This window comes from Hyaena hyaena, unplaced genomic scaffold (genome assembly GCF_003009895.1).
Source record: "Hyaena hyaena isolate Hyena2069 unplaced genomic scaffold, ASM300989v1 scaffold_13, whole genome shotgun sequence".
Taxonomy (NCBI): domain Eukaryota; kingdom Metazoa; phylum Chordata; class Mammalia; order Carnivora; family Hyaenidae; genus Hyaena; species Hyaena hyaena.
In genome coordinates, this window is record NW_024080645.1 from 4,691,622 (window position 1) to 4,710,784 (window position 19,163).

The 19,163-nt window shown below is 43.7% G+C and overlaps 1 protein-coding gene across 1 annotated transcript in view; it reads left to right on the plus strand.

Moving 5' to 3' along the window:
- Window positions 1-19,163, plus strand: part of ADAMTSL3 (ADAMTS like 3) — a 293,055-nt gene that overhangs the window by 85,416 nt on the left and 188,476 nt on the right. The window contains exons 4-5 of the mRNA XM_039216731.1: window positions 3,520-3,565; window positions 11,584-11,820. Of these exons, the coding sequence (XP_039072662.1) occupies window positions 3,520-3,565; window positions 11,584-11,820 (283 nt within the window). The remainder of the gene's footprint in view (window positions 1-3,519; window positions 3,566-11,583; window positions 11,821-19,163) is intronic.

Below are 19,163 nucleotides of genomic sequence, written 5' to 3' on the forward strand. Positions count from 1 at the left end.
TAAATTTATGGCTTCAAAAATCTCCAATTTCAGAGTGTTATGAATGTTGTAACAGATAGAAAATACATAATTATGGAATGATGTTCTTGAATTTTCATATACTCCTGATAACCATTAGCTCTTGCATATAATAATTAGAATGAAATTAAAAACTTGGAAGTAATATTTCTGTAACTCCGTTGGTGCGAGCCAAAGGAATTATTTCCAGAATAAGCTGGCAGGTTCCTGCTTGGGGAATTAGGACTCCAGTGTCCTTAACTTTAAAATAACTTGCTCTCATTTTATGCCTGTTTCATAAAGTGGTCATTCATTTTCATACTAAATTGTAACCAAAGCATGCCACATCAATAGAGACCAGTCAGCGAGTTTACTGTGTGTTAGGTTGAAGTAGAGCGTTAAAAATGTTGGCCAGATGGTTGGGTTAAAAAAAAAAGTCTTAGTACTGATTTGTTAGGGGGATTAAGAGATAGCCTCCCCACATTTTTATATCCACATCCTGGTACCTAGTGCTTTCACAGTAAGAAGTTGTTGGAAAAGGAATGAACCCAGAATGGCACTTTATATTTTGGGAATTCGCGAGGTAATATACCCACTTTGCTGCTGTCGTAGTGAGATTTGTAGTGGATATACACTGATGTCTTACGTTTAGATTTCCAGGCTCACCAGTCAGGGTACAAGTTCGTGCCTCCTGGATGCTAGGCCTGTTATAATCAGGACAGTGAGGTGTGGACCATGACTTTACCATGTTTACACAGCAGACCTGAGATGCAGTCATCAGCTGTTTTCACCTGATAGGTTCTTTCCTTTTAGTTTTAAACTTCTTCCAAAAGTAATTTTGTTTTTCATTTAAACGGCCGAAGTCAAACAGTTAGTAAAAACTACATCTGGAATAATTTTTCTAAAGTTCCAAAATGCTTTTCGAGAAAATGCCATTCTTCCTAAGTTTTGACTTTTTTTTTTTTTTTTTTTGGTATATCAGCATCTAGATCAATTCAGATGCTCTCTTAAAATGTATCTTTCCCATTTGCATGCTGTTTGGAAATGAGAGTTAAAAGCTCTATAGGGTTCCAAATCAGCATGGTTCAAAAGTTTTGGTTATCACTTCCCTAATCTATTAGCTGCTTTCCTCATTCGGGGCCTTTCCAAAATAAACAGAGTACTTTAAATTACCCTTTCACTTTTTCTGTAATTTATTTTCTTCTCTTCTCTGCACATAAAAAGCACAATGAAATAAGTTATGTAAGTACATGACCTTGTCCACTGGCATAGCTGTTGTCTCCCAGGAGAATGGCGTCACTTCCCCTTCACCAAGAGAGAGCCTTCTCCACCCTAATACCGGTTTCCCGCCAGCCTCCCAGGATGGTGTTGCTTGAGTATTTAAAGTATGATGTAGCTTCTTTGAAAGTTTAATAAATTTCAGAGCCATATACCTATGACAGGACACACGAAAGGGATATAGGAGGTGTTACAAAATACCACGACTGGATCAACCTATGCCCGTAACATCTGGGGATGTCCTCATCCCCAAAGTCATGACAATCGTATTAAAAAGGGGCAACTCATTGGATACCTTAGCTGCCTTCAAGTTCAGAAATGTAACTATCGTTTAGATTATGTTTCTGGAGGCAGCGATAATGCTTTTTTTTTCCCTCCCAGACTTCCTCCCATACCCCTTCTCACTTCCATCAGGGGTACACTCTGCAATTGCAACAGAAAGGAACGTGAGTATGGTGCGAGACAAAAGTGGGGAAGTGTGAGTTTGAGAACGATGGCAAAGAAAGGAAAAGTGAGAAGCAGGTTCAAAACACAGAAGACACAATAAAGTACAAAATAATCACTACGTGAAAAGCAAATGGGTCGGGTGGAGGATGGATTTGTCTAAACTCATAAAATTGTACACCGCCTTCCCAAAAGTGAATTTCACTGTATGTAAATTTAAAAAGTCCTGGGAAAAAGAGACAGCATAAATAACCATGAAAGGTAATGTTTGTACTACAATATGGATATACTTAATGCTGAGTTGTATATCCAAAAATGATTAAGATGGTAAATTTATGTTATGTGGATATTACCACAATTAAGAAAATTTTAAATTCAAAACTATAAAAAGTGTAATGTTTGCATAATGGACTTTTATGTAGTTATTAAAAAGAATTTCTCCAAAGAATTAGTAGTAAAATGGGGGGAATGTTTGCTATATTAGATTAAAAGTAATACAAAGTTGAATGAGTAGTATGCTTTCACATCTGTAAGTAAATCATGCAGAAATACTGGATGATTAAAATGCCAAAATATCGAGAGTGTAAATCTTGGTGATGGGATTTGGAAAGATCGATTATCCGCCTTTATATTCCTTGGCATATTACTAGTTTTCACTTACTCTTTTTGTAATCAATAAAAATAGAATCATCAGCAGTTATGTGCCATGTATATTGCTGAAATAGATTATGAATCATTTCATACAGGCTCTTATTTAAACCATACCAGTAAAAAAAGATCCACTTCATAAAAGTTTCTGTTCTTCTAGGACTCAATATTTTAATATACTTGAAATAGTATCAATTGGCTTTTAACACAAGGTGATAAGTTAAGCCTGTGTTTAGCTTTCTTTGCTGCAAATCTGCCATCGAACTGAGCAGGAATACAAAAGGTAAAAACACGTAATTGAAAAATGGGAAAGGTGCCTTCAGTGGATCAGATAACTTTAAGGAGTTAATATAAACTACTGAGCAGCGAACGCTGACTGAGGAAAGCTCCTGGCACAAGAAACATCTTGGATGTTTCAAACATCCAAGGAAAAAAATCTCAGAGAATGAGTGGCAAAGTTCTAGGGCCAGTGGCTGGAGGGGAGGAAGGGGTACGTGGCGATCATTTCTAGAGGATTCTCAAACCTGGATATGCCTCAGACCCCACAGTCCTGGTTTCCGAAGAAAGCCCCTGGGCCCTATTTCGCAGCATCCATTTAGTAAGGCCCGTGGTTGAAATAAAATGTAGAGGCGTTGCCTCAAGCAGAAACCTGACAGAGGTCATCGTGCTGATTAGAGAAGGTCCCGGAATGCCCAGCCTCCCTGGGTCGCCTCAGTGAGTGAGGGACGGGGTACACAGATGCCGTCACCCGCAGCGTCTCCTCCTTCACAGGAAAACCCCAGAAATATGCATGCACGTTACACATATTGGTTTCAGTGGTTATATGGAGAGCAGGGTAGAAACTGCATGTAAGTAATATCATTACATTAATTCAGCTAAAGAATTCACTCTCTATTTAAAGTGACACTTTCATGAGACATTTTGCCCTCCTGATTGCTGAAAGTTATTTCTTAGTATTTAAAGTCTGTATCTCTGAGGTAACATGAACAACAAAAGTTTTATCGGTATCACCTTGCATTTATCGGTCTTCCTTCCTCCCTCCCTCCCTCCCTCCCTTCCTCTCTCTCTATTTTTTCTCTTCTCTTCTTTTTTCTTTTCTGCTGCTTGCCACTTCTTTGAAATCATTTCTTTGTCTCCTCTTTTTTCCTCTAGGAACTGTGAAGGGCAGAATATTCGATACCAGACGTGCAGCAACCATGTAAGTTCTATAATAAAAATATATAATCCAGTAAAATAAGTTCACGTTTTAGGTTAGACCATTATACTGTGTACTATAAAGCTAGTGGCTTCTTGGTGCCCTTTGTGGAAAATTTAAATATTTTTTAATTGACAACAGATTTTTGTGTTTCTCATACCTTCCATCTATACTACCTTTTGAGGCCATGTCAAATGTATAAACTTATTTGGTAAGTATTTAATAATTTCTGAATTCACCGAAACAATACCTAATACCTGTAAAATGCCTTCATTTTAGAGGAACTAATTTTATTTTATTTTATTTTTTTAATGTTTTATTTATTTCTAGGAGAGAGAGAGAGAGACAGCGTGGGCAGGGGAGGGTCAGAGAGAGAGGGAGTCACAGACTCTGAAACAGGCTCCAGGCTCTGAGCTGGCAGTCAGCACAGAGCCCGACGCGGGGCCCGAACCCACGAACCGTGAGATCATGACCTGAGCAAAAGTCGGACGCTTAACCGACTAAGCCACCCAGGCGTCCCTAGAGGAACTAATTTTAAATGCCCAGATCAAGGTGTTGTAGTTTGAGATTTCATTCTTGGGTGTGTGTGTGTGTGTGTGTGTGTGTGTGTGTGTGTGTCTGCTCTTGCTAATTCCCAGAAAGCATCTTTCTTCAACACAAGTGTTAGGAGGGTGTAGGAGCGTTGGCTCATACACTGTGGACGTACAGTGTAATCTACCACAATCTACTACGTATTAGGTACGATGGCGAGGACCTTGGTGCACTTGAGTGAAGACCCCCGTGCCCCCAGGGTCTCTAGGTGAGGCCCCTCTGGGAGGATCCTGCAGAACATTTCCCACCCTCTAGGCTGGGAAGAATTACACGTGTGGAAGGTGGTGACCAGCAGGGAAGACGGCAGTGTGAGTGAGTGCTCAGAGTTGGAGTCCTTAGATTTCATAAGAATATGGCATTAAGCGCCACGCTTGCCATTGCCAACTCAAGAGTTTTTTGCCAAATTCCTTTCAGGGAGGTAAACGGAGTTGTGGCAGGTCCTTTACGGCTGTGGGGTTCGGGGCACCCCGCTGTCTCCGTGCGCTGGGGGCCGGCAGTCACGTGTGCTCAAGGCCTCCTGCAGACCAGGGTGGGGTCCGTGCAGCCCAGGCTGCTGGCGATCCTGCACAGGAGAGATTATGCAGTGTGTTCCCGGGGATACACACGGACACGTCACAAGGAGGTGGTGGGCCGTGAGTGATGTGACTGCATGAACTCAGGGCACAAAGATAGTCACCTCTTTTCTGGACTTGCTTCCTGCTTTATTCTTTTTTTACATTTATTTATTTATTTTGAGAGAGAGACAGCGAGAGCGCTAGCAGGGAAGGGACAGAGAGAGGGAGAGAGAGTCCCAAGCAGGTTCCGTGCTGTCGGCGAGGAGCCCGACAGCGGGCTCGATCCCGTGAACTGTGAGATCGTGACCTGAGATGCTCAACCGACTGAGTCACCCCGGTGCCCTGCTTCCTGCTAATTGAGGTTTAGAATCTCCCTTTTGAAATCACCACCTCTGTGTCACGCAGGAAGGGGACCGTCTGTGACCCACCTCCAGCGGAGAGGGAACCGGGCCCCCAGCACTGCCCCCAGCTTCTCGCTGTCATTCAGTGTCCCGGCGAAGATGGGCCATGCTGGTGCTACAGTCACTGGCTTCCCATGTCCCTGGAAATGGAGCCTACCACCCGCTTTTCTGACGGAAGCTGCCTTTCGTGATTCCAAGATGAGGCACTCTTAGGGGGGAGATTTGCCTTGGGGTTCAGAGGTGCCCACACCTGCAGTCCTGGGGCCTACGAGCCTGTCCGATGGGGCCGCGAGATCTCCCATTCCCACCCCTCACCGTCTCAGTGATCAGGGAAGCCCGCTCCGCGGTGGAACAGAGGTCACTGCCGGGCACCTCCCGTTCCATCCCATCCCGAGACGGCTCGTGCTTCTCTTCCTCCTTGTGTGAAGCCTCAGAACCACAGAGTCAGTCGGTCATCTGTGTCGCCAGCTTTCTAACTCTTAGCCAAAATCACTAATAATAATAATAATAGATCACACGTATTAAGTACTTCCTAAGTATTACGCTAAGTGCCTGACCACGAACAAACCCGTGATAGTCCTCAGAAGATCTCTACAAAGCAGGTATTACTTTTATGTCCATTCTTACACAGGAGACTTAGGCAGCCTGCCCAAGGTCACAGAGCTGAATTAAACCCCCAGGTTCCCAGTGCCAGCCTTATCCACTCTGCTACGCCAGCCTGTCTCTTGGAAAGGGGCCTGAAAGGTCTTGAGCTTTGTTAGGTGATGAAAAGACACTATAGACAGTAGTGTAAGACATGACTGCTTCTCCCGACCCACACGCACATGACTGGCAGGCGGAGTTGCCAGAACGTTCTACTTTCAGACACAGAAGCTGCAGGACAGACCTAAATATTCACAGTTGGCAAGGGACAGATCAGGGAAGGGCAGAGAAGGGATGACAAGAAGCAGCTGAGCCACATCATGGAAACGAAGCCCTGCATGGCCTTGGGCTTTCCACTCCAGTGGCCCGGGGCGTCCGCGGCACAGGGGAGGACCCGGCTTGATGCGGACAGACCCCGACAGCCATGGTCCTGACCTGTGCCCACCTCAGTAGAAGACACCTGAGAAAAACAGACTCCAGGCTCTCAAGGAAAGACCAGATGTCCTTTTGTTATGAAGTGTGGATGCGTTAGGGATACACGTCAGAGGGCTTAGAGGGACTGATTCCACTCCCAGTGTGCGGGAACGGGAGACACGGCCAGGGAAGGAAGACCATACTGCTCTCCCCGAAAGATCGGGCTGTGGCTCCGCGGCTCTCTCTGGCTTCATTCTGACAGGGAACATGGGGCTTTGGGCTGAAGGCCTGTAGGATTAGGGGAGCATCCCGTAATCCCAGCTAACTCCCATCTTCCGAGAGAACCCTCCAGTCGTGCTCACCAAAGACCCTCACAGCCAGGCCCAGGCCGCTGAGGCCCTGGGAAAGAATTTTCCTTATCAGGTGTAGCCCAGAGCCAGTGGAGACTTTCCAAGGGAAGTCATACACGTCAGCAATGACTTCTAAAACTTGACTTTAACGACTCATTTTTTATACCAGGGTTTACGGTACCAAAGACAAGGCTGGAAGGGAGCAAAGGGAAGAAAATATCTTTAAAAACGAGTATATCATAATTGGGTAAGAGTGGTTTTGCAAGCATGAGCACATTTTTCTGTGGGCACAGTGGGAGGGACAGTTAACTCTGCACAGTGGGGTCCCTGGTGGCTTTCTAGAAGAGGCGACATTTGATGCGACCCTTGAGCGACTCTTCATACCATGGGTCCTATGGGTGGCTAATTCCTGGCAGTTTCCCCTGAGAGGTGTTCTTTACTTTCCATTGTGGCTGCTCCTACCCAAGTCCATCGGCCGTCACACCGGTTCTCCTAAAATGTCGTGTTTTCTGTGCCAGTCCCCTCTGTGAATCCTTATTGCTTTTAATTCCCCTCACTTGCTTTCAGGGACCTCCAGAAATTGGTTAGACTTATCCATATTGAGCTCACAACTTCCACCCTTTCTGGACAAGACTATTCCCAGTCCCTCATAGCTACTAAATTCATTTCTGCGGTTTCTCTGTCGCTTTCGTTGTTTCCTGTGTGTTGTCCCATTCGCATCATGCCATCCCTTAAATCTCATCTGAAATATCATTTTTCCATGATGCGTCATTTGCTAACTGTGGTCTCTTACAATGGCCCCTCGCTGTAATTTATTTTTGTGCTGGAAATTTTGGCATTGGTTATATAACAGCATCCCAAAAGTTAACTCCTAGTACAGCGTGGTTATGAAGACTAAATAAAATTTTAAAATTTGCTTACAACAGAAATCGCATTTCCCCCAAGTCCCTACTCACTGGTTATCTGGGAAGAATGACCTAAATACATAATCCAGATTAAAGCTTGGTTCAGTCATATTATATAAATCATCCCCTAGGTAATGGTCTCTCTCTTTTGCATAAAAATGCTGTGTGTATTAAGTAATCTTCCTATCTTGGCATTTCTCCCTCAGTTGTCCATGAGAATGGTTTACGTAATCTCATGGAGGGACAAGAGATCTCTGTCTTCAGGATGGTCCTTAAGTGGGTAATGTTTGTTACCTGTGTGTCTTCCTTCCTCGCCTCCTTCCTCTTTCCCTCCTAATCTCTGTCCTTCTCCTCCTCCTTTTCCTTCTCTGTGCTTTTCAGGCTGCCTGCCTACTCCTGGTCAAGTCAAGTCTTCCCAATGTAGCGTCTCTTCTTTACTTATTAATTCTACTCAGTCAGTTTTTTGTTTAACACTTGGACAATTTTATCTCCTTCATTGCAAAGCCGTACTTAGGAATCTATAAGTACAAACAATGGATCAGTGTATTTCAAGTATGAGGGTGCTACATCTTCAGTAAGATAACACACTCTTTAAATGACAGCAGTGGGTTATACTGTTTTAGGTTCTCCACAGCATGTAACGGATGCAAAACCTGTAAAGAAGGCTTAATAAACATGTTATCTTAACTGATATGAAGAAACGCTTCTTAGGGAAATCCCTAAGAATGTTTAGCATTCAAGCTTCCTAACTGTTACCTTAACTACCGAAAACACAAGAATCCCTAGATTGTCTTGCACCAGGACAGGGGACCCAGCTGAAGCCGACCAGACAGGCTTAGTGTTGACACTGGAAGAATGCCAAGTAAAAGGAAGCATTTAATGTAAATCATCAATGTCCCCCAAGATTACCAGAAAGCGGTATCATATAATGGAATGCTTGTTACGTTGGGAATCAGTCTTGGCTGAGTCATAGACTAGCTGTGGGTCTTTAGGCTAGTGGCTGAAGACTTCTTAGATCACAGTTTTCTCCATTTATAAAATGAGGCTAATGACAATTCTGACCCACCTCCATCAAAGGTCGGTAGGAAAGAAAGAACATCAGTAATGATCCCTGGTAAACTAGAGAAGATTATCCAGAAACAAAGGTGTTTTCATCAGGATCATCATTTCCCAGGAACAGAAGCCCACTCTAATTAGCACGAGAAAAATGGGATTGATTCACTGGGTGGAGGTGTGGAAATTTAATGGAATTTGGGCATCAGCACACCTTGAGAGCCTGGACCCAAGAACCGGAAAGTGAGAAACCCAGGTTATATCCACCTATTGAAATACATGGCTTATCAGCCTGCCTTCTTTCGTGTCTGATATATTCTTCTTTGCTGCGGGACCTGGCTTGCTTCACTTCACTAGGCATCTCAGGAAAGGGACAGTTAGCCCAGCCCCACAGCGATGGGAGTCCTCAGCTCTGGCCCTTCCGTGACAGTTCCAAACCCCGGGGAAAAGCAACCTGGCCGGGAGTGGGTGTTTGCCTCTGATAATCAGCTGTGGCCAAGGAGACTGGGTCCCCTGTCTAAACCTGGTCACTCTTTCAGCAAGGACTAAGTGTAGGCCACCATCTTCGGCTGTCTGTTAATTAAGCCTTGTTAATTTTGTGAAACTTTATTGGTTTATGGAATTGAAGACAGTCAGGAGTCAGATAGCAAGAAATTTCAGTCCCTAAAGCACGCTTGCCACGTCCATGAGCCTAATGCAAGGGTCATCGTTTTCACTCTGCTCTCTTACACTCTTCGGCTTGGGTTTCAAAGAGTCAGATATAGAGAAAACGGACCATGGTTGGGGAGAAGAGAGGCCATATAATTTTATCAACTGACGATCTTCCCTGGGGCCAGATGGACAACAGTCTACATTTCAAGACAGAAAGGTCAACCGCTTTCAGTCTTCAGTTTGACTCTCTCTTCCATCGGTGTGACCTGGGTTAAGGTTTAATCTTACTGAAACAGGAAAAATGTGGATACTCTACAGGATTTTGGAATGATGCGCAGCCAACTGATGCAACTAAGCCAAGGGAAGCTTATTTATTATATTTTATTTATTTCCTACCTACTTCCAAAAGGGATTTGAAGCAGATTATAAAGGCCAAAAGCATAAACACTGTAAGATACAAAAGTCGAGTCGTTAAAAGGGGAGAAATGAAAGAAGTCATATTTTAAGATTCTGCCTAATAATTTATTAGTAGTTATTTGTAGGAAAAAATAAAGGTAGTTTCTACCTTATACTATATACTATCAAAGTAAATTCCAGATGTAATGAAGAGTTAAATACAATTGCTAAACTAGAAAGGAACTAGAAATGTGCATTTCAGCATTTATCTGTTCTTAGGCAGGGTGGGAAAAACATTTCTGAACTCATGAATGAGGGAAGAAGATTTACAAGGAAATATTAATAGAGCTGACTACTCAAAACGTAAAGTAACAAAGTTTCTTGCACCAGAACCAAAATCAAATGGGGAAAATATTTCCAGTGCAGATGATGGAGTCGATAACCTCACTATAAAGGTTGATAGTTTTATCTGTTAAAAAATAATAAAAAGGTACACATTCCAATAGATAAATGAAGGAAAGAAAACAAGAAATGTTTGAAGAATTAATACAAAAGGCAAATATACATGAAAGCTATTAGACCTAAATAATGAGAGGAAATGCAAATTCAAACAATGAAATGCTATTGAACACTGATGATTGGAAAATGTTTAGAAAATCATAATATCCAACCTGAGAAAAGAGACAGAGAAAAAGGGAATTTACAGATCCTGGTGATAATAGGGAGGGAAATTCCTGGTGGGCAATTTGGCAGTATTTTGTAAAGCTCATGAAACACACCCTTTTTCTCAGAAATTTTATTTCCAGAAGTTTGTTTCTGGGGAATCATCAAGGATTTGTGTAAAGATTTAGGTACAAGAATCTTTGTTCTTTATTCTTTTCTTTTTCATAGAAACTTTGGCAAAGTTTTTATAAAGACCACTGATACTTTTGTAACAAGAAAAATATATAAAATAATATATTGACTTTCTGTATCTGTTCTCTTTTAATTGGAAGTTGGTGTAGGATTAATTAATTGCCATCAATTGGGAAGTTTATGCTTAACTTTGAAGAGTGAAGTAACATTTGGTCGGCCAGCATCTGGCTTTGGAAATATCAGTGGGAGGGATTAGTAATTAAGTAAAAAGATTTCTGAGTCATCAAGACTTGCACAAACACTTTTTACTATTATTATGAGAGCTCCCTGGAGCATTTGCTTAGAATTTCCTTGCTGTTGTTATAGACAGAAATTGAAAAGGCTGCATTTAACTTCCCATTCCAGATCCAGTGGAAGGCAGGTACGGGGTTCTAGTGAAGACCAGTGGCTTCCCACCCCCGTCCCTCCCCGCCAAAAAAGGAAAGAAAGGCACATTAATTAAACAACAATCACAAAAGCAGAAACAAAGACACAAACACAAATTCTCACGAAACACAATGCTTTGGGGCCAGTTAAAGTAAGGGCAAGTAATCCTTCACATTGAAATGGTTCTTGGAGGAACAAATACTAACTAACGTTCCCTATAAAGACCTTGAGTCACCCGGAACAATTGAAAGCATTGGGGCGCCTGGGTGGCTTAGTCGGTTAGGCGTCCGACTTTCGCTTAGGTCATGATCTCGCGGTTCGTGGGTTCGGGCCCCGCGTCGGGCTCTGTGCTGACAGCTCAGAGCCTGGAGCCTGTTTCAGTCTGTGACTCCCTCTCTCTCTGACCCTCCCCTGCTCACGCTGTCTCTCTCTCTCTCTCTCCTAGAAATAAATAAAACATTAAAAAAATAATAATTTAAAAGCATTATGTGCCCCTTGTTTCAAAAAGAAGACAATTGTGTAACGCATTTGGAAACTTATACCCAAGATGGTTAAAATAGAGCAAAATTTGGCATTCAAATATGATGGGCTCTAATTATTTGGGGGAAAATACCTGGGTGGAAGAGCGATGAGAATAAATTTTGTCTCCATCATCACGCAGCTCCCAGTAGAATTCCGCGGCTATAGATTCGGTCTGGTCTCCTGAGACTTGTGACCTTGTTCAGCTCCCTGTTGGCTCGGCCCCTGGGTGATGTGCACGTGGCCTTTCTTCTCTGCTTCCAGGACTGCCCTCCTGACTCAGAGGACTTCAGAGCCCAGCAGTGCTCCGCCTACAATGACGTCCAGTATCAGGGGCATTACTATGAATGGCTCCCGCGATATAATGATCCCGCTGCCCCCTGTGCGCTCAAGTGTCACGCACGGGGACAGAACTTGGTAGTGGAGCTGGCACCCAAGGTACTGGATGGAACTCGCTGCAACACGGACTCCCTGGACATGTGTATCAGCGGTGTTTGTCAGGTAAGCCCCGCCTGCTTCCGGGGTGGGCCACGTCCACTCGCAATGCAGAGGCTCTTTTTCCTTCTTCTGTTCATGCAGATGAGAAACTATCTCTGATAATTTTCAGGTAAAAACTATTTTAGAGAGGATGACTTGCCTTTAAGTTATGTGATATTTAATGAAAAGAGTGTAGACTTTGTCCACATAGAATCAAAAGACTGCAGTATATCTCATCGTATGACTTCTTTAGGTCAGTGGTTTTTCCAACTTGAAAATCCACTCGGGAGCACCTGAGGAACTTGTTAAAACACAGGGTGCTGGGCGCCCGCCCAGAGTTCCTGAGCCAGTAGATCTGGGCTGGAGCCTGATAATTTGCATCTCTAGCAAGTTCACGGGGAGATGCTGATGTGCTGGTCCAGGGGTCCTCTGTGGAGATCCATTACTTTGGAAGGGTAACATCTGTAGGTTCTTTGAGCCTTTTAACTCACTGATTTCTTAAAGTTAATTTATTGGTTGGGTCTTTGGGAGCTCCCGGCTACTCTTACTATCTTCCTGGTATCAGCTTCATGTCACTTCCTTGAGATGTCCTCTGGGATTACTCTGCCTAATCAGCTGTCCTTGTCTATTTTAATACCTTTTAACTGCACTGATACTACTTCATAATTACATTATTTATTTGTGTGATAGTTTGATCACGACATTCTTCCACACCAGAATGTAAGTTCTTTGAGGACAGGAATCATATGTATCTTGCTTTCTGCCATGCCCCGGAGTGCCTGCCCTGTCTGGCCCCATAGAGGGTCCTCAGCAAAAACTGGCTTAATGAATGAGTCTTATCCACTTGCAGAGGCAGAGGGTATTCAGATATCTTGGTGTCTCTTTCATTTCTCTTTCAATTTCCCAATCCTGCATTTCTAGCTTAGTCTGAAGTCCATTCTGGGAGATTCCAGATTCCTTCAACTCAGATGCCCCCCCTTCTCTGCTCCAGATGAGCTAGTATTGTTTTTCTCAGACCTACTAGTTATTCTAACCACTGTTCCTACTCATTTCTCTTTCTGGTACCGCATTTCTCCACCTTACCTTCTGGAATTCGTATTTTAGTTAATGTATTTGCTCACATGTGTTCTCTGTGCTGCTACCTGTATCAGATATCTCACATTTTACTGTTTTTTCCCCTTTCACTTTTTTTATTCCAAAACTAGACGAGGCAATCTCTCTGCCTTTCTCTCCTACTCTTGAATCATCTTATTTGATGCTTGCTGTTGACTCATCTTCCCAAAGGCCAAGGCTTACTACCTCATTCTTCTATTTTATCTGCTGTTAATCGTTTCTCTTTATAACCTCCAGTTCACTCTTGCACTCTTCCTCTAAATGCTAATAGAAGCTAATCACTTGTCAGCAGAATTCTGCTTTTTCATTTTCCAAATTTTTGACGATGAATATGCGTTGCTTTCATAATTAAAAAGAATTGTTACTAAAAGTAGTTTGCTTTGATCTGAAGAGTACTCTGGACAAGGTAATGTTTTGACATTGAGGTCTTGAACAGTTGAGCGGTAGTTATGTAAACCAAGATGAGAAAGGGAATCACAAGCAGAGTGAATAGCACTGGTGGAGAGATGTAATAGTAGATATATTTAAGGGGCGGTGACTCATTCTGTAGAGTTGAGGTGGAAAACACCTGTGCGATAGTGCTAAAAGTTGAGGTTACAGGTGTAGGTGGAAACCAGTCATTAACATTCTGAAAGTTACAGTAGGAGTCAGTGAAGAATCTTACAAGGAGTAGCTCAGTTGGGATTGTCTTCAGAAAGATCACTCAAGTGGCAACATGGTAGATTATTTGGAGAGGACAGGGTCTGGCCAAACAACAGGAGGTCAAGTGTGGGATAACCAGAGCCTTGGGTAATGCAGAGGGAGCGCTGAATGGAGAAGGGATGACAAATTATAGAGATGAATGAAGAAGACGGGATGTGTTGTTGAATGTGGGGAATGAGAGGGAAGCTCAGCACGATGTCTGGATTTCCGACATGATGATTAAGTAGATGGTGAGGCCTTTCCTCAAGACAGAAAATATTGGGCGAGGACCAAGTGTATGGGGAAAAGATGGTGAGCTTGAAGTGCCTGTGAATATCAAAGTTGATATATGAATTTAGAGCTTAGGAGAGAATTCTCAATGAGAAACAGATCTGGGAATCGTCACAGGGTTAAAGCGCATGTATGTATGTATTGGAGTCTGAATTAGAGAAGCAGGTTTCCAATGACAGAGTCCTGGCCCCCCCATTTTAGAAGCAAGCTTTGGAAGGGGTACGCTTGATGGGGCAGAGCTTCTTTACAAGTTATGGGTGGGTGAGTGTTTAAGAAGAAAAGTTAGCGGTGTCCAATACGTCAGAGAAATCAAGAGGGATGAGGACAGAAACATGCTTACTTCACATGGGCCAAACAAATACCACTGGTGACCTCAGCGTGGGCCATCTCAGTGTCACGGCTGGAGTGAACACTCGTGGCAGGATGTATTCATTTCCTGTGGCCGCTCACCCTCTCTGAGCCTTGGTCTTGGTATGTAAAAAGGCGGTAGCATTCTCGATGGAGGTCCTGTTTTAACCTCGTTCCTTCACAAACGCGTTCCCGGAGCCCAGCCCAGTAACAGTCCCGCAGGAGGCCTGCCGTCAGTGCTGGCCGCCGTTCCCTTGCCTCCCCCTTGGGCTCACGGACCACAGCCCCCTCTTCATATTCATCGTCTCAGGTGCCTAGCTTGCTCCAGTAATTTCCAAGGCTTGAAGGGAGTGCAGGAGAAATGTGGTTTTCAACACCGAATTAGTTCATCTGAAAAGTGTGCTTCCTTTCATGGTTTTGTGACGCTGATGGGTAAGGCGATTCTTTGGGCAGTAACGGGTGATACTCCGGGTGCCGAAAGCGGAGTGCTCTTTCTGCGAGGCTGTTTGGGAGAAAAGGATTGTATGCAGTCTCCTCAGAAGTGACTGAGACCCTCTCAGGAGAATCCAGAGCTTTCCTTCAACAGGATAAAGTTCACATAAGTTCCCATTATTGCATAACGTGGCCGTGGCCGTGGCCGTCAGTGATCACTGGGACCAGAGAGAACAAACTGTGTGATTCTCACCGTTTGCCTTAGGATGCGCGGACTGAGCCCTGATGTTTCCTTGGCACAGACTACAAATAACCTTCGCAAGGGTGTTTACGGCATGCTCGTTTAAATGAGCACATCACTGTGCTCCTGGGAACAGCCTTTCGTGAATCTGAGTGCCGCAAACAGCAGGAGACAACTATACTCCCTGAATGAAATTGCTTCCGCTTTGCAGGTCTGACTTTTATGAGAAACAGGACCTGGTTCCGACCAGCCTGACTTCTCATCATTCATGCTTATTGAATTCGCTGACTGCTGGGCCAATGAAGAGACCACTTTGTAGTTATCATAGAATTAATAGCAACTAACATTCACTGGGTTCTTAGGAGGTGTCAGAAGCCGTCCAAAGCCCTTTGCTGCGACAGCTCCTCACACGTGTGAGGTGGGTACTGTCCTTACCCCCACTTGATTAGTAAGGAGACTGGATGGAAGAAGGCTCAGGAATTTTTCCCAGGTTGCATGGCTAGAAATTGGGATAGCTGGAATTTGAACCCACACACCTAATTCCAGAATCTCTTTCCTCAATCATTGCGCTACACTGATGAAATTTGCACTTTTTGTATCGCCCAAAGTATAGCTGAAGTTTGTAACTGGAAATAAGGTGTGCTTCTGGTAAAGGACGGCCAGGCCCATAAGGGGGTCATGTGCAGACAGACTCCGGTATCTCTGTACTCTCCAAAACAGAAGGTACTCGGGTGGAGTCATGCTGAGCACGAGAGCTGCTGAGGCCTGGAGAGCTGCTCCTTGCGAAGGGCATACCTACATATAAACATGCCAGAATCTGTTCGTCAACAGAAGCCAGAAATCTGGATTTAAAAAATTTTTTTAATGTTTTTATTTATTTTTGAGAGAGAGCAAGAAAGAGTGAGAGCAGGGAAGGGGCAGAGAGACAGGGAGACACAGAACCTGAAGCAGCTCCAGGCTCTGAGCTGTCAGCACAGAGCCCGACGCGGGGCTCGAACCCACGAACTGTGAAACCATGACCTGAGCTGAAGTCAGACGCTCAACCATCTGAGCCACCCAGGTGCCCCTAGAAATCTGGATTTTAATGTGAAATGTCCTGTTGGAAATAATAGCTTGCTGTTAATGACCTTGCTGTGTCCATTGATGGTTAAACTGCTCTTTACAACACTGGCATAATGAAAGCCGCCCAAGCTCAGTGGCTTCAAACAGTGAAAGATGACCTCTTGCGAATGCTTCTTGTCCAACAGAGGGTGCGCAGGGGTCTCTGCTCTTTGAGCGTCTCAGTGGTGAGACTGAGGGAGGCTCTATTAGAACACGGCTTACATAGTAACTACGGTATAAGCAGGGCGAACGTGTGACTCGCTCCCTGACCCTCAGAGCTTCTTGTCCAAGTGACACCAGCACTTAGACTCCTGTCTCATTGGCCCAGGACAGTCAAGAAGTTCACTCACCTTCTAGGGGGTGGGGGTGGGGAAGTATGGTGTCTCCATGGGCTGAAGGAGAAGTCCCATGATTTAGAATATCGCTGATGACTACCATAGCGCCATACACTCTGGTTTTCTAGGCAGGAAGCTAGACAGTTTTCTAAGGTAGAATCCAGTTTTCGGGGATCTCAAGTGGGAACTGACTCAAAAAATCGGCTCTTGGAAGTATAAATTAGACTTTACCTAAAAACTTCAGATGTGGCTTCCTGTGCAGTGATGTCACTTATTCAAATACTATCTTCTTTGATCTGGTTAGGAAATCGAATGCAGAAGCTGTGAAATAATCCTTAGCCGAAATGATGATTTATGTAGGAGTATCACTCCCCGGAAGTGTGGCTCATATATTTTAAAATATTTGTTTAAATCAGATGTCTTGTGTAACTTGCCTCATTAACTGCACCGTGGGATATGAATCTTGTCTCGTTAAATTATACCCCATGGTGCCTGGCTACAGAAAAGTTGGTTATTTAATAGATGTTAATTTATTGATATGTTTTCTCCATTAGTGGTTTTTAAATCATTACGATTAGGGGTCTTGACTTCAGGAGATATCACCGAGGTTGAAAGCACCTCAGGCAATTTTTCAAAAGTAGCTTATTAGTGGTTCGGATGAGATCTGAGAGCCCAAATTCAGGAGTGCCTCACTTTCAAGGGCAGTTCTGACTTATACCCCATGAATTGCAAGGCAACCAGACTTTCTTTTCAGATATTGTTTTTTTTTTTTTTTCTGTGATGCTTTCACATGCTTTTTTTGGCTGGAAGATTTGGATGAACCGTAACTTGAAACAAAATTCTGACACGAATGTAAGTGCTCAGGGAGGTACTTTCTTGCTTCAAATCTTACAAGGCCCTAAACACTCTTCAAAACAAACCCATCCTAGCTCCTAAACCCCCACCCTTTCTGGATGACCAAATAGAGAGTGATGCTCATTCTCATGAAATGCAAAGTACTCGGGGACCTGAATTGTGAGGCCAGAGCTTGGCTCGGAAACAGAGTTTCTATAACTTAATGGCAGAATTACTCCCCTTGGAGAAAGTTGTGTGAACGCAAGTTACTCACTGATTGAATCCCAACCATGCAAGTGTGTTTCCAAAGTCAATCACTCTTAATTTGTTCCACATGTACTTGTAAATAGTAACATAATTGCCTTTGTGACTTCGTCCTTTGTGGTCCATCTGCTGCTGTAAGGATGAGGAAGGTGTTAAAATTCGGTATCAGCTGACCTGAGTCCTCAGGCCATCCCTGACTCTGTTTACTAGCTGTGTGACACCCATAGGTCAGGGAACCTCAGGAACAGACTCCTTATTTGGAAAACAGAGACCTGATGTCACCCATGTCATCAGGTTGCTGTGAAGATGTAATGCAATAATATGTGTACAGTGCTCGGTATGACGCCAGACTCGTGGTAGGCATTCGATAAAAGTCAACTATTATTATCCATATTTCATTCTTAGTTTTATAAAGTCATATAATCAGGATGGAAGGATCTCAAAACTCTTTGGATTTAGCTATTTCTCAGACACTTTAGTCCCCGCTCTAGCTTTCCCGTCCAGAAGTGCCCTGCCTGGCTCCCAGGTGAATACCTGCTGTTGGACAGCTTAGACTTTTCAAACATTCTGATATTGAAGTAAACTTAGGCTTAAGCCTGGAGCTTTCACCGTTTGGAAATACGAAGAACAGACCTAAGCCCTTGCCTCATGACAGCCCTTTGTGAATTTAAAAATATCTTTAATCCTGGGCTTTTCCTTAAACTTCCTTGGAACTTTTCCTACGTCTCCCTGAAACTTTTTTATTTGATCTTTCTCCTTCCCTTCAGCACCGAAATTTTGGAAGGAATCGTCTATAGATGTGGTTTCAACTCCCTCCAGTTTTATTTTGTCTTCAACACCTTGGATACAGTGTCTGATTCAGCAGCTCCCTGCGCTGAAGTGGAGGGGCCGTGCCCAGGAGTCAAAACAAAATGAAAAACAGAAATGATAGAAGGAGGCCTTTTTTATTGAGCCCTTTGTAATGTTCTAATCCCTGTGCTAAGAGTTTGTATGTACGTTTTCTCATTGTATCCTTACCAGACCCTATGTGAAGTATGTATTATCATCTGTATATTACTACTCATTAATTTTTTCTTTTTAAGGGAGAGAGAGGGAGGGGCAGAGAGAGAGGGAGAGAGAGAGCGATTCCCAAGCAGACTCCACATTCAGCACAGAGCCTGACATGGGGCTCGATCCCGTGACTCTGGGATCATGACCTGAGCAGAAATCAAAAGTTGGACATTCTAATGACTGAACCACCCAGACACCCCTATTATCTGTATTTTACTCTTGACGAAAATAGGTTCCCTGAGAGTTTGAATTGTTGAGCATCCCACATCTTTTTTAAATTTTTTTTAAATGTTTTTAAAATTTTATTTCTGAGAGAGAAAGAGAGAGACACAGCGTGAGCAGGGGAGGGTCAGAGAGAGAGGGAGACACAGAATCTGAAACAGCCTCCAGGCTCTGAGTTAGCCATCAGCACAGAGCCCGACGCGGGGCTCGAACCCTCGAACCGCGAGATCATGACCTGAGCCAAAGTCGGATACTTAACTGATTGAGCCACCCAGGCGTCCCGAGCATCCCACATCTTGAAAGTGTTGGTGGGGCGGGAAGGAAGCCATCTGCTTCCAGGTCCCCTGCCCATAAACATCAGATATAGAAATACAAATAAAGTTGAGTGGGTATAGGGAGGGGAGAGATAAACTCTCTCACTAGTTAATATTAGCGGGCACATATTATATGGAAGA